A 13784-nucleotide genomic window follows, 5' to 3' on the forward strand; every position below is an offset into this window, starting at 1 on the left:
GGAAGGGATGCGCCTCTGCCAAGACTCTCCCGGTGACGATGGGGGGCGAAGCCGAGGGAGAGATGAAACACGGAAGCTTCACTAACATTTTGGAGGGGAGACAGAAGGTCATGAGGGGATGGTGTCATGGTGCATGAACTGGGGGAAGGTACAGAAGTCCTAAAATCGACAAGATAGACATCTCCTCGAAAAAACGCTAGAAAAGAAGAGGAAAAGAAACAGAAGAGAAGAAAAGGAAAAAAAGAGGGTGACGTCGATACCCGGGCACGTGGACGGATGCGGCTTTTTTCTTTTCTTTTCTTGTCGAGTACTCAGTGCCAGAAGTGGTCTTGCGGCAAAAATCCCCCCAGTCTATTCCGTTGCGAACTAAACGATACAAACTGGATTGAGGGAAGATGGCGCTCCTGGGGCGCCGGCTAAAAGCGGGAGGCTCAAGCCCTGAGCATGGATCGCACATAGAGATACCCTAGGGCGATGCTTGTTGAGGTTTCTTTGCAAGGGTCCATCCTATACATGTTCTTTTCTTTTCTTCATGTATATATATTTTTTCTTTCTTTTCTGTTTATTCTCTATCTTCGATCTTCGTACAATGTCTCCCTGTAATGCCGAGTACCAATGGCCCCCCAGTTGCCCCGATCCACTGTACCAAAATTACCGCTATTCCTACTCGGGACTGGCCGCAGCCGAATGGGTCTTAGCGTCGTTGCTTTGCCATTCGCGCGATATTCGCAAGTCCCGCTTTACCATGGGGGCCTTGCCGCATATTCCAGAGGACTCGTAATAAAAAAAAAAAAAAAAAAAAGGTGATTCTGTCCTTGGGATCTTGTATATAGCGTTCCATTTATCCCGTCTTTTTCCCTCTATCTTTTCCCTTCTGTCCCCTTACCCTTCTACCCTCTTCACCACTAGAGGTATAGCTATACTCCCAGCTTTCCTCGCCCTCTTTTTCACCCAGGTGCTTCCTGGTTATCTACCACTCTCATCTTCCCTCTCCTGGAAGAAAACAAAGACAAAAAAAGAATTGGTTCCAGCAACGAAACGCCTCAGCACAGGCACTTTCTACGCCAAATCCGCTCTTCAGTAGCCAGCGATATTCCACCACCCTGGCGACCCCAATCCTCTTCTCCACAGCGACTACAACAACATTTCGTCCATAGCTATTTCTAGCCCACGAAGATCACGATAGCAGCACTTTTCCAACCGCGAAATTCTACGATTTGTTCTACGAACCAAGGCACTTTGCGCTTTCCCCCCGGCCAACGACTCTAGGACCCTGATTGCATCTCCCGTTCGATTGCGCCACTTTGTAGATTTGCCCTAACCGGTCGACCTACCCTACCCTCGGACTCGGATTCTATCTCGCCCCCCAGCAACGGCCCCTCGAATGTTTTGAAACGGACTTCACCGGCAGATAGCAGCAAACCCCCACCGGAAACGTGTTGATCCTTTCCCACGCGACTTGTTGACCCACCCCCGCAATCCTCTATACAAACATACATATACATTGACCCAGTTTTTTTTTTTTTTTTTTTTTTTTTTTTTTTTTTTTAATTCACCACCATGGGTCTCGCCAAGTTCAACCCGTTCAAAAGGGACCGCCAGAATTTTCCGGGAGTCGTCATCCCACTGGCTCCTTCTTCTGAGAACCCGCCTGCTTACCCGGGGACCGAGGAGAAGAAGGTTTCCCCCGATGACACGCCTCTCAAGACCTTGGACCGTGCTCCCTCGGCGGAGAACGGTGCCGCTGCCTCGCACACGGGCTCTCAGCCGGATAGCAGTGTCTTGACTCTGGAGCAGCTCCGTGCTGAAGTCGATGCTGATGTCTCGACGTCAGGCCGTGACTCGGTTTATGATCGTATGTTGCCTTCTGGTCCTGTGGAAATTTGCCAAACGCAACCCTGCCCTCAGCGGACAACCCCTATGCAATTGGCTATTTCGAGTGTGATATCTAATTGGTTTTATCTTACAGGCAAGGCAAAGGTGATCAACCGTGCCATCCAGGATATCGGGATGGGTCGGTACCAGTGGGAACTGTTTGCCCTGTGTGGTTTTGGCTGGACGGCAGACAAGTAAGCGATCCTCGATATATCTGTCCAAAGTGTGCCTGGTTAACATTTCTTTTTCTTCTCTAGCCTTTGGCTTCAGGTAAGAAGCAGCGTTGAAAGGAATACGGTGCCGTGGACATTACTGACAAAATTTAGGGTGTTGCCCTAACCCTGACTCCTTTAGCTGCTGAATTCGGCGTCTCATCGTCGCATGTGCGTTTCACTACTTGCGCTCTGTTCCTGGGTCTCTGTATCGGTGCTTCGTTCTGGGGTATTGCCTCGGATGTTATTGGACGGCGCTTGGCTTTTAACACTACCCTGTTCCTGGCCGGTGTCTTTGGTCTGGCGGCAGGTGGTGGCCCTACCTGGGTTGGGTGCGTATTTCTTACCGTTTGAAAGCTGGTGGGGCTTGCTAATCGTTGATCCCAGTGTCTGTGGTCTGTACTCCTGCCTGGGTCTCGGTGTGGGTGGTAACCTGCCCGTTGATGGTGCTCTGTTCCTTGAGTTCTTGCCATTCGCTTCTGGGAATATGTTGACCATGTTGAGTGTTTGGTGGCCTGTTGGTCAACTGATTGGCAGGTGAGTGTGATTTCTTTGTGGAAGCAATGCTCGAAATGGCCCCGGATAGCCGCTAATCATCGGTTTTAGTCTGCTCGCTTGGGCTTACATCCCCCGCTGGAGCTGTGCTGAAAATGCCCCGGTCTGCCTTAAGGAAGACAACATGGGCTGGCGCTACCTGGTTCTCACTCTGGGTGCCATCACCTTTGTGATGTTCGTGCTGCGGTTCTTCTTCTTCCACCTCTACGAGTCGCCCAAGTTCCTGCTGTCCCGCGGCCGCCAGGACGAGGCCGTCGCGTCGGTGCACGGCATCGCGTACAAGAACCGGACGCAAACGTGGCTGACGACCGAGATCCTCAACGAGATCGGCGGGATCCCGGAGCACCGCGAGAAGGAGGCCCTCAGCTACAACGAGATCATCAAGCGATTCTTCTCCAAGTTCTCTCTGGATCGCATCGGGCCCCTCTTCGCCACCAAGCGCCTGGGCTTCACGACCGTCATCCTGTGGTTCTGCTGGGCAACCATCGGCATGGGCTACCCGCTCTTCAACGCGTTCCTGCCGCAGTACCTCTCCAAGGCCGGCGGCTCGGAGAACTCGACCTACACCGTGTACCGCAACTACGCCATCTCGTCGATCGTCGGCCTGCCGGGCTCGATCCTGGCCTGCTACACTGTCGAGATCAAGTACATTGGCCGCAAGGGCACCATGGCCATTGCGACGATGATCACCGGCGTGCTGGTCTTCTGCTTCACTGCCTCCACCAATGCCAACGTCCAGCTCGCCTGCACCTGTATCGAGGCCTTCTTCCAGAACATCATGTACGGTGTCCTCTACGCTTACACCCCCGAGGTCTTCCCTGCCCCCGTCCGCGGCACCGGCACCGGTATCGGTAGCTGTCTCAACCGTATTGCCGGTCTCTGTGCCCCGCTGGTCGCTATCTATGCCGGCGATGCTACCCCCGAGGCCCCCATCTATGCCTCCGGTGGTCTGATCCTGGCTGCCTTCCTGGCTATGGTCTTCCTCCCCATTGAGACTCGGGGCAAGCAGACTCTGTAATGACTTGATTTTTTTTTTGCAGTCTTGCTTTGTTGCCTGTTGCCTGTTGTCTTGAGTGTATACATATACGGGGATATACATGATGCTTGCTATACATCCCTCCCTCTACCCCCCTCCCCATCTTCCCTACTTTCACTCTTCACCTTTCTACCCCTGAAAACCTCGAGTTTCTCGAGAGTTCAAGAGGAGATTGATATATGACAGACCATGCCCGGAGCCTGTCTTTCACTGTGAGGAGTGAATCGCGAACTCCACCGTTGTTTTCCGTTTCTTTTTTCCCCTTTGAAAGGGTTATATCGCTTTTTATTCGCCCGCTTTTCTGCTTCCCCGACTCAGTGATGAACATATATATACGTTGATGCTAGATACCACCATCATGTTGTCTGAATGAGATTCTTCTGATACCCCAAAATCCTCTTTCTTTATTTTTCCTCTTTGGCCTGTAGCTTGGTGATAACCCGTAGACCCCCATCAGATCATGCTACCGATTCTATATTGTAGGAAGTTCTCTAAAATGATATATGTCTACAGGATCCTGTTTCCAATCTGTGGTCGCCGTTTCTCGAATACAATTTAAAGTGTGCTGCTATTCGAAATAGATGTTGCATTCCTTTGATCCAACCATAAAGCAGAAATTAAGCATAGTCTACAGCAAATTTAGGCAAGGGACCTCTACATACCTACTTAGCTCTATCAACTCTCTCAATTGCCAAAAGAAAGGAGAAAAAACGAAGAAAAAGGAACCCAAGCGCCAACAAACCAGGGGCAAGGGCAGTTTTAAAAACTGAAGCTACAATCCAGAGAAACGAAATTGGGAAGGAAATATCTCAAGGGCGGAAGGTCAAGAACAGTAGGGAAGTCAAACCATTCCACTGCGGTCAGGACCAGCCAGAAATGTAAGCAATGGTGATTTTTGGCCTCAAAGGCATAAGAAGAAAAGAAGAAGAAGAAGGAAAGCCCTTGGCGAGGTTTGGTAATCCCTGAAGACACAAACTCCCTATCCGAGTTGTCACGAATGATCCGTAAACGCTTCGAAAAACGGCCAACACATACACGAAGAAAAGAAAAGAAAAAAGAGAACCACTCGCCCTTCCCAATCCCGGCCTTGTAAACTAGGTAGCATCATGCATAACGCATATCATCAAAAAGAGAGGGAAAAAAGGAAAAAAAAGACAAGAAAGAGAATCCCATGAGAAACAAAAAGAAAAGAAAAGAAAACGGAACGAAACGAGAAACCCAACTTATCCAGATCATTTCATCTTTCTGGAGAATCGGGAAGGTTAAAGACATATAAGACCAACACAACAAAAATCATAAACACAGTCATGCAACATATCGCTCGTCTCAAAAAAACAAAACGCCTCGCGTTGGTCTTTCATGCTACCGGCTGATTGCGACGGCCGCGCTTTTCCAGCAAGGTGGCATTGTCCAGGCTAAGCTCGAAAGGTCGATTGGCTTCGCGAGCAATGCTGTTCTTGGCTGCAGCGGCGACTGTAGCATCGTGTTGCCCATACCCCTGCTGTCGAGGCTGGCGGTGGGCTTGCCGTGCTTGGGCGGCACTGCTTTGGGCTCCGAGGTTCGTGGACCGGAGCTTTGCTTCCATGCCAGCCATTTCGCCAGAGCCCTGTGTGCTGGACTTGGCGACCTTGAGCGGTGGTTGGCCGCGACTTGCGTCGATCCGCGAGTGGTACTCGGGCTCGTCATCATAGCCTTCGTTGAGCGAACCAAGTACCGACTGGAATCCTTGCCGTACGTTCTTGTGCCGTTTGCCTTCTTCTTCCTGTCGATGGACGGCATAGCCAACGTCAAATACCTCGCGGAGGTTGAACGCACCCGGGGAGCGGAAGTCCATGCGACGTTCCGATACGGTGGACGGCTGGTCGGGGATTCGGCTACTAACGGGCTGATACGGGGCCTGGTCGGCGCCGACCGGGTCCATCTGTGGCGTACCATTTTGGCGGGCCGCGACAGAGGGCGTCGCTAGAGGTGGTGCATCAGCAGCGGGAGTGGTCTCCTCATTGGTTTGTCGAATCCACGGGTGTGCAAGAAACTCCTTGATAGTGAAGCGTTTCTCTGGATCGACCGTCAAGAGGTGCGAGATCAGATCCTGGGCCGATTTCGAGATGTCATCCCACCAGGGTGACAGGAAGGTATATTGGCCACGCGCCACCTTCTCGGTGAGTACCTGAATACTCTCGTCGTAGAACGGGGGGAAGCCACAGAGAAGCGTGTAGAGAACACAGCCCATGGCCCACATGTCTACACTCTTGGAATAGCGTTCATCCTTGACTATTTCGGGGGCCGTATACCCAACGGTGCCGCAAGGGGTCATGGTTTGGCTGTCCCAGATCACCTTGGACAAGCCAAAATCGGCAATCTTGATTTTGCCGATGCCACCAGAGCCGACTCCGGGTGTAAACTCCCCCTCGTCTTCCTTGTCTTCATCCCCTGGCTGCTGGGGTTTAGGGGTTTTGCTTGGAATGAAAGGTGATGGGTAGAACAAGATGTTTTCGGGTTTGATATCACTGTGGCCTCGGTCAGCTGAAATTAGTGGTTTGAAACCAGGGATAACACGAACCGGTGAACGACGCCGGATGTTTCATGAAGGTATTCAATCGCATTGGCTACCTGAGTAATCACGTGTCGACTAAGATCCTCGCTGAAATATGTCAATCGCACGATCTGATGGAACAGCTCGCCTCCAGGGCAGAGCTCTAGCACGATATAGTAGTATTGGCGTGATTCAGAGAACTCGATTAACTTGGTGATGTTGGGGTGGTCCAAATTGCGCATAATTTGAACTTCTTTGAGGATGTTTGCTCGCTGGAGAAAAAACTGGAGTCAGCAACGATCATAGATAAGATCGCAGATCAGGATCCAAAGAGTATGCAAGGTCACAGGTGCAAAAGAACTGCTGGCGCGCAGACTAAAAGATTTTTTTTTTGCGCACCTCGGCAGCCTTGGGCACGTTTTTGACGTGGGGTTGAAGAGGATCAGACTACAAAGTAGATATTGGCGAAAGATCGCAATCGCATCAAACCACGTAGCCGCCAGGGAAGAGGGGGAATCGCGCAGAAGCATCAAGGAAAAAGCAAGCTTACCTGATTGCTGTTCATTTCGAATTTTCGGACGACCTTGATAGCCACCTCGCCGTATTCTGTCGTGGCATCCCGGGCACGATAGACGTTGCTGAATGCGCCATCGCCCATCTTCTCCAGCAGGATCCACCGCTCCAGACCGGGGTATTTAGGCATTTTCGACCGGCTCACTTTCTCCTCTGCCACCAATCGTTCAATTTCGACGGAGCGATCGCGCCGAACCTGTGCGTCAGATGACTTCTGAGATTCGGATTGACCATTCCCGCGAATATCTCCGGTATGGTAAGCGCCCAGATCTGGGGAAAACTGGCCGTGGGGTTGGCGTTGTTGTTCGGCGTGGATCGTGGAAACGTCAGTTGTGGGTTCGGCGTGGGGTGTGACAAGTCGGGCCTGTTTGCCGTGCCGAATGAAGTTCTTGATATTTTGTATTGTACTCATGGTGGGGCAGAGAGAAGAAAAGAAAGAAAGAGACAGCGGGAGAGAGAGAGAGGCAATCAAGATAACACAATGGGGATGTCAGACGATCGCAGGGATTTCATAAGGAGGGGCAGATCCCAAGGAATACCGAGAGCCGCAAGATCTGAAGGACAAATGGAAGAAAGGGAAGATAGGGGAAAGAGGAAAAGAAAGAAAAAAAGGGGGGGGGAAGATGGAGGGGGAAAGTGAAGAAAAGCCTATGGAACTCTGGGCGATGTCATGAATTCTGCGGGTTGGCCGCGACAATCCTGTTCGCCTGGAGACGCTGGCGTCATCCCGCCACTGACGCTCCGCCCGTTTGCCAACGGCTTTATATGAAGTCCTGCCCGGTTTACGCCCATCCTTGGAAGCAACAAATGCCCTGCCTTGTTCTTTTCTCGGATTACTGGGTGGACATATATCCCATATTCCAAAGGTTCTGTCTCAACAGCCTCGGTCACCAAAAAAAAAAAGGCCTGCTCCCGCCCCCTTCGCTCAACCGTGGTGCCAGTGGAGTTCGGATATCGTCATAGGTCATCATCGCTCCCGCATCCGTACCAGATTCTTGGTTGATTGGACCTCTTGACATAGTAGGAATAGTATAGTCTCACTAGTATATCAAGAATAATCTTATTCCTGGCGTTTTTATGCCTACGAAATTGCAGAAAACCAGGAACACGGTTTAAAATTGAAACTGCCCCCCCCCCCCCCCCCCACATGGCAGAATAATTACGAAAAATTAATATAAATGAGATTGTGTTAATTAGAATCAATTTGATTGTACCATATAAATACTAGATGAGTATGGATCTCAATATGAAGGAGATTCGGGAATGACATTCGTCCACTGCGTCTTGGAGATGTCTTCTCTTCCTGGACTTTACGAGGGAGAGGGTAATGAAGCGGTGGTTTCCCTCGAACATGGGAAATGAGTCGAATTATGATGCTCGCCTATTTTACCCGCTCTCCACTCTTCCAAGATTACCACAATATGCTATGCAGATGGGTCGCATATCCTGGCATAGGCAATATGTACCGGATGCGCAATTCTTGGCTTTCCAGTCGATTAATGTATATCTTTGAGGCTTTCATGGATTAACTCTGTCCTCGGCAATCTCCCCCTTTAATTGTACATGCAAATATTGCGCGTGTTTGAGCCATCCACGACGAGGAATCTGGGATATCTTGACCTAGTAAAAGTTAGACTTACAACTGTCGCAAGTAAATGATGTTGTGTGACCGCACATTGCCTCGGATGTGTCTATTGCGGAGGTCACTTGAACTCTTATTTTTCATATTTCATAAAACCCTGCTGCTATAGTCCCTGTATAAGTGAGACAATCGATAGAGATCTATGTAAATGCACAGCTTATTTCTGCTTCATAAAACTCCTCGCATACTCGGCCTGTCCCATGCCTTTACTCAAATGACCCCCACTCCTGTGCCGATTACTTTTTTTTTCCCATTTTATTTTATTTATTTCCATGAGGCAGGGCCGGTCTATACATCCATGGATCTAGGGTTATCTGGGTAACCTCAGGCTACCACGGCTGACAGAGCATTGGCTACACGTGACCCGGCTGACTGTGCTGACATTTACCCGTGGAGACACCTGGGCAGCGGAGCAGTCATAAAAGACTCTCAGATAGGCAATGCCTCCATAGCCTGGAGGTGCATATGTCCATACCAAAGCCCCTGATCGGCTGTGGCGGATGCATCTTGACCGTCCCCGATCGGCTCCCTTGCATCCGACCGAAACAAAGGCGCTTCTGCATGGGGCTTTAATCTTGTGATTGCTCTTTGATGTTTGCTTGCGATGCGATCTCTCACCTCGATCCATTCAAAAGTGCCATGGTGTCCCGTTTCACCTCCATCGTAATCTCCCACCGATCCTGACATATTTGGTTGCGTGTTTTTGGTTCTGCCGGCCGCCGAGATGTCGGGCGTCGAAGTGATGAGTGCAGCGGTAGACTCGCGCACCCTCGAACGACCACTACTCAGGTCCCACAAGACTCTCCCGCGGAGGAATGGTGTCCCCAGCATCGAGCTCGCCCAACCGGCCTCCGCGGATCCGAATGCTATTGTCACTGCGGCGCCGGCCCCTCCCTTGACCCCTCCCGATGCCGGCCAGAATGAACTCGCCGGCGACGACCCGACGCCGCGCAAGATGGCCTCTTCTTTCTCCGATAATCAGACCACGGGCATGCTGACCCCTCGCCGCCCCTCCAAACCCCCTACTCCCGATGTCACGCCGCCTCGAACGACTTTGGCAAAGCGTCCTGTTTTGAACCAGCTTATACACCCTTCCTCGTCCTCGCGGGCCGACTCGTTTCAGACGGCGTATGAGGGCTTCTCGTCGGACGGAGATTTGGACACTCCCATCCGTTCGTCTCAGATGCCACGCACGACTAATAATCGAAGACAAACATTCCAATCGCACTCGCGCAATACGTCTCGCTCGAAGCCTGCGATAACAAAGGAATCGCCGCTCTCCGCATCTCTGCAACTGAGTGAGACAGAGTACGATACGGGGTTTGAGTCCTTCGATGGAGAGTGGGCCACAAATCATCTTGAGCAATCTCCTACGCCTCTGGTAGGAAAGCGAAAGTCCGTGCAGATGCCCAATCGATCAGGTCGCAAAGCGGAGCTGGATGGGGATGCGCTCAACGTGCAGCATTTGGATAACTCTTTGATGCGCGAAAAGACCTTGCGCGACCGGGTTCATGACTCGCATGAGCTTAGTGCTACTCCGTCTATAGAGCAGTTCCGCGACGAGATCGGCTGGCCATCGGGAGATGGCCCTTTGCAGAACAATCCCCACGATCGCCCACTATCGGGCATTTCTTCGACCTCTACTGTCGAGGCTATGATTATCGACTCCCCAAAACGGGCTCAGCGAATGCTCCGGCACACCGAAAAGAAGACGTCTCTGCGTTCTGCCAGCTCTCCGATCCCGACGTCGGACCGCACATCGACTGGGTCCAACCCCGAATTTCAACATCGCCTGATTCACAAGGCTCTTCGCATCTCTGACCAAGATCGCCAAAGCGTGTCCTCGGATGTGTCGTTCTCTTCCAAAACCACGAGTGTGCCACAGTCCCACATTGACAGCATTCCCGTGGTGGTCATCCCCGAACGGCGCTCCTCCTTGAGGTCAGGCCCCAACAGCTATGCATCTTCTAAACCTGGTTCGCAGCGTTCAAGTCGACAGCCCCCGACGGCACGAACAGGCCCGGTCGAGCGTCCTCGGCAGCAGAGAAAGCGAACCATGTCGGATTCGGTATCTGCACGATCCCAGCCAGATGCGAGGAGCCGCCCCTTGACTCGACCCGTCGTCCCACCTCGAAGCTCCTCGCTCTCTGCGCCGACCAGTCGAAACAACTCTCGTGCCCCGTCCCTTACATCGGAAAGCCTCCATAGCCACAACTTGGCCATTGATCATGAAATGCAACAACACCAAAACCAGCAACCTGTGTCGCCCCCTCGCCATAATGTATTGGGTCCAAATGGATATGGCTTGCGGGAGTCCCCCAACGTGCAGGCGCTGAGTTCCGATGATATGGCCACGCTTCGTCCCCCCTCGTTGCCTTATACGCAGGCGTCGATCCCTTCGTCTTCTCCCGGACCGATAGAAATCCATGAAGCGACTGCTGTAAGCTTGTTCGCACACAACAACCGGTCTTTGCTTCTGGTTGAACAGCGAGTGCAGTCCGAAGCGAATGCTCTCCAGGCACTTCGGAAAGAACTACGCGCGCGAGCCAACCCTCGAACTCCAGACATGCCCGTTCGAGCTGCCACTATCAGCGTGGACTCTCCATTGAAAAACCCTCGTCCTCCCCCTCAGCCTCCTATTCACAAGCCCCTACCGCCACTTCCCAAGGAGGAAAACACAACCCAAGGCTCAGAGGGCAATGGGCTTCTGAGTCGTCGATGGGACTCCGTTCGCCGCACCTGGAGCGCTCGGCCCCGCTCGGACTCGTTCAATTCCATGGCACGATCTTTGTCTATGAAATCAGCGAAGAACCGCAAGGCCGGAATTGAGATGGACAGTCGGCTGCACCCGTTCTGGCGTCCGCGTGGATTCTGGGATGATGTGCCGGGGTCGCCCCCGAAAAGAAATCCGCCCGCACAATCAGATGCTCGCAACCCCAACGAATCACTGGTGGTCAACAACTCACTGGGCATGCCACAACAACGGATTGTCTTTAATGGCCCTCCTTCCCTGGCCCGTCGCAGTCCAGAGATGAAGCGCTTGTTCGATGCGATGCCCTCGTCCGTACATCACAATGCCAGCTGCAGTAGTCTGGTTGACCGAGGCATTCTCCGCACCGGTTCCCCGCTGTACCAGAATCGCTACTGGGCTCTCTCGCGGTGGGGACTGCGGCTGCGGTCGATGCCACTGCGCAATGTGCGGAACCGTCTACGACGTTTCCGCCAAAGACGGGATGAGAGAAAGCGAGCAGCTCGGCGGGCAACCCTCAAGCAGAGTATTGGTGGGCCTGTCTACGTGGCCTCCAGCGCGACCAACGGAGTGGTCGCGAAATGATTTGACGATTTTGATTTTTCTTGCTTTGCTTTTTCTCACGTACATGCCATGTTATGCTGACATTTTCTTCTTCTTTTCACTGGATATGTTTCACGAGCCCAGCCTTGACGATATTTACGATGATGCATCTGGGAGTCTTATCCTCCCCCCCTTCTTTGCCTTTTTGATTTTTTTTTTTTTTTTTGCGTTTTATGGGTTGTTTTTCTGCTATGAGATCCACGATTTCTATGAAACACGATGACTGCATGTTTGGTCTTTTTGGTTTTCTTGGTTTCGCATGTACCATAAGCCTTGCGTCTTCATGTGCTTTGCCTCCGTTGTCAAGTCCTCAAGTCCTAGGTGGAGGCCAAGTATTGATTCACTATAGCTACGTCTAGTCTCGCTTAAGCATGTCCGATTGGAAATATTGCGTTTGCTGATTTATGGATTCCTTGCGCTAGACGTAGGGTCATTCGCCAGTATTTCAAATGCCCTTGTAAGCCCGACTGATTGCATTATCGGGTGACAGGGGTATATCCTACTTATGGTACGTACCATGGCCCTAGATACACATCCTCATCCATTCTCACCCACTTGGCCGAAGAACAATTGCTTGCTACTAGAGAAAGGCACCAGCCCTAGGCCACGCTAGATGGGATAGTAATTTTCTGAAGGCGAGACCTTTGGAAGTCACGATAGCACTTGTAAGCATAAAGAACTTAAGGGAGGTCCACGTAGATCTACCTCTAGGGCCTGACCTATCTAGGATTACCCCCCTCTCCCGCAATATATAATCCGCCAAGAGCTGACAAGGCTGGCGTTGTGGGATAGACCGGCCCCATGTAGTCTTAATGAAGATATATATCTCCCAAACATAATCCTACAACAACAGATCTATATATAATATGTGTTCATTAGTCTTAATGGTTTCATATTACAACTCAGGAGTTCAATACTGCCCACCCCAATACCCCCCCTCGAGTCCTCGACCTCCCTCGCCCGCGTATACTCGACCGTCCGCGGATCGCCATGGACCCATACTCAGCCTCGCGCTCCCGTCGACGTCTCCGCTGGTCCGCCGACTCTCGAATTTCCGAGTCTGAGCCGACATCTCGATTACTCTCCTCTTCTGCACCTCCCTCCTCTTCCCGAGATCTTGTTCCCCCTTCTGAATCCGCCGATTGCGTTTGGTCTGCATGCACACCTCGCTTGAGCATTGCTTCCCAGGTCGGGGGGTCGAGGAAGGGTTGCGGAGGTATGGCGAGGGAGAGTTCTGTGCGGAGTGGTGGGTCAAGGTCTTCGTCGGAGTCTTGGGGTGCATCTGAATCTTTATTATTGGGGGGTGTTTGGTGAGCGTCCACTATTGGGTGTTGGTTGAGGCGCGTCTCGGCGGGGAGGGCGCTAGGGTTGACCACTTTGGGGACGTGGGGAGTGGGTATGAGGGCGCGTTTGTGGGTAATGAGGCGGGGACGGGGAAGGGTTGAAGCGGCCATGTCGTGGAGAAAGAGGGGGAGAGGGAGAGAGTATTGTGGAGGTGAGAGATGTCACGATGTTGATGACAGCATGGGTCTCTTATCGCTTATCGTCCCCACGCGTGCCATGCAACACGTGCTGTATCCTCCACTGGCTGAGCATGGATTGAGGCAGTATACTTCTGGGTTTAGTTTAACACTAGAATATCTGGTACTACTATTCCATAAAGAAATCTGCTTGCCATCTAAGAGCCCCAATAGTAGTGATTTTTAGGGCGTATATACCTACCTTAAAACACAGTTGAATACAGAGTGAGCCTAAGCAGTAAGATCCAATAAGGAAGCTGCGGAAGTAGAAGGGCGCGTATGTAGGATGGCCAGCCGGTGATCATAGACGCAGCAAACCACCCTGAGGCTCCAGCACAGCCTAGCGCAACTCAATGCCCGAATAGCCGCAAGGCCAATTGTCGAAGAGCAAGCCATCCGACCGCCGTGGAGGTTGCAGAGCAAAGAAACCTTCCTGACAGAAAGCTTAGTTGAATCCAATCAGTTGAGGAATCGGACTGGGAACGC

The 13784-nt window shown here is 51.8% G+C and overlaps 4 protein-coding genes across 4 annotated transcripts; 2 read left to right on the forward strand and 2 right to left on the reverse strand.

Moving 5' to 3' along the window:
• Positions 1–1560: 1560 nt before the first annotated feature.
• NUU61_005056 (uncharacterized protein) lies at positions 1561–3660 on the forward strand (the record flags this gene model as incomplete). Its single annotated transcript, XM_056655638.1, has 6 exons — positions 1561–1855; positions 1970–2069; positions 2133–2145; positions 2202–2419; positions 2475–2624; positions 2694–3660. 6 exons carry the CDS (start codon positions 1561–1563, stop codon positions 3658–3660), a joined length of 1743 nt encoding a protein of 580 aa, XP_056511251.1.
• A 1375-nt stretch (positions 3661–5035) lies between these two features.
• Positions 5036–7196, reverse strand: NUU61_005057 (serine/threonine-protein kinase; the record flags this gene model as incomplete). The annotated part of the gene is made up of 4 exons (XM_056655639.1): positions 5036–6185; positions 6239–6483; positions 6611–6658; positions 6762–7196. 4 exons carry the CDS (start codon positions 7194–7196, stop codon positions 5036–5038), a joined length of 1878 nt encoding a protein of 625 aa, XP_056511252.1.
• A 1954-nt stretch (positions 7197–9150) lies between these two features.
• NUU61_005058 (uncharacterized protein) lies at positions 9151–11760 on the forward strand (the record flags this gene model as incomplete). The annotated part of the gene is made up of 1 exon (XM_056655640.1): positions 9151–11760. One exon carries the CDS (start codon positions 9151–9153, stop codon positions 11758–11760), a length of 2610 nt encoding a protein of 869 aa, XP_056511253.1.
• Positions 11761–12680: 920 nt separating this feature from the next.
• Positions 12681–13232, reverse strand: NUU61_005059 (uncharacterized protein; the record flags this gene model as incomplete). The annotated part of the gene is made up of 1 exon (XM_056655641.1): positions 12681–13232. The coding sequence occupies one exon, from the start codon at positions 13230–13232 to the stop codon at positions 12681–12683; it is 552 nt and encodes a 183-aa protein (XP_056511254.1).
• Between the last annotated feature and the right edge of the window lie 552 nt (positions 13233–13784).

Source organism: Penicillium alfredii (assembly GCF_028826965.1).
Source record: "Penicillium alfredii strain IBT 34128 chromosome Unknown utg000007l_segment0_segment0, whole genome shotgun sequence".
NCBI classification, from domain to species: domain Eukaryota; kingdom Fungi; phylum Ascomycota; class Eurotiomycetes; order Eurotiales; family Aspergillaceae; genus Penicillium; species Penicillium alfredii.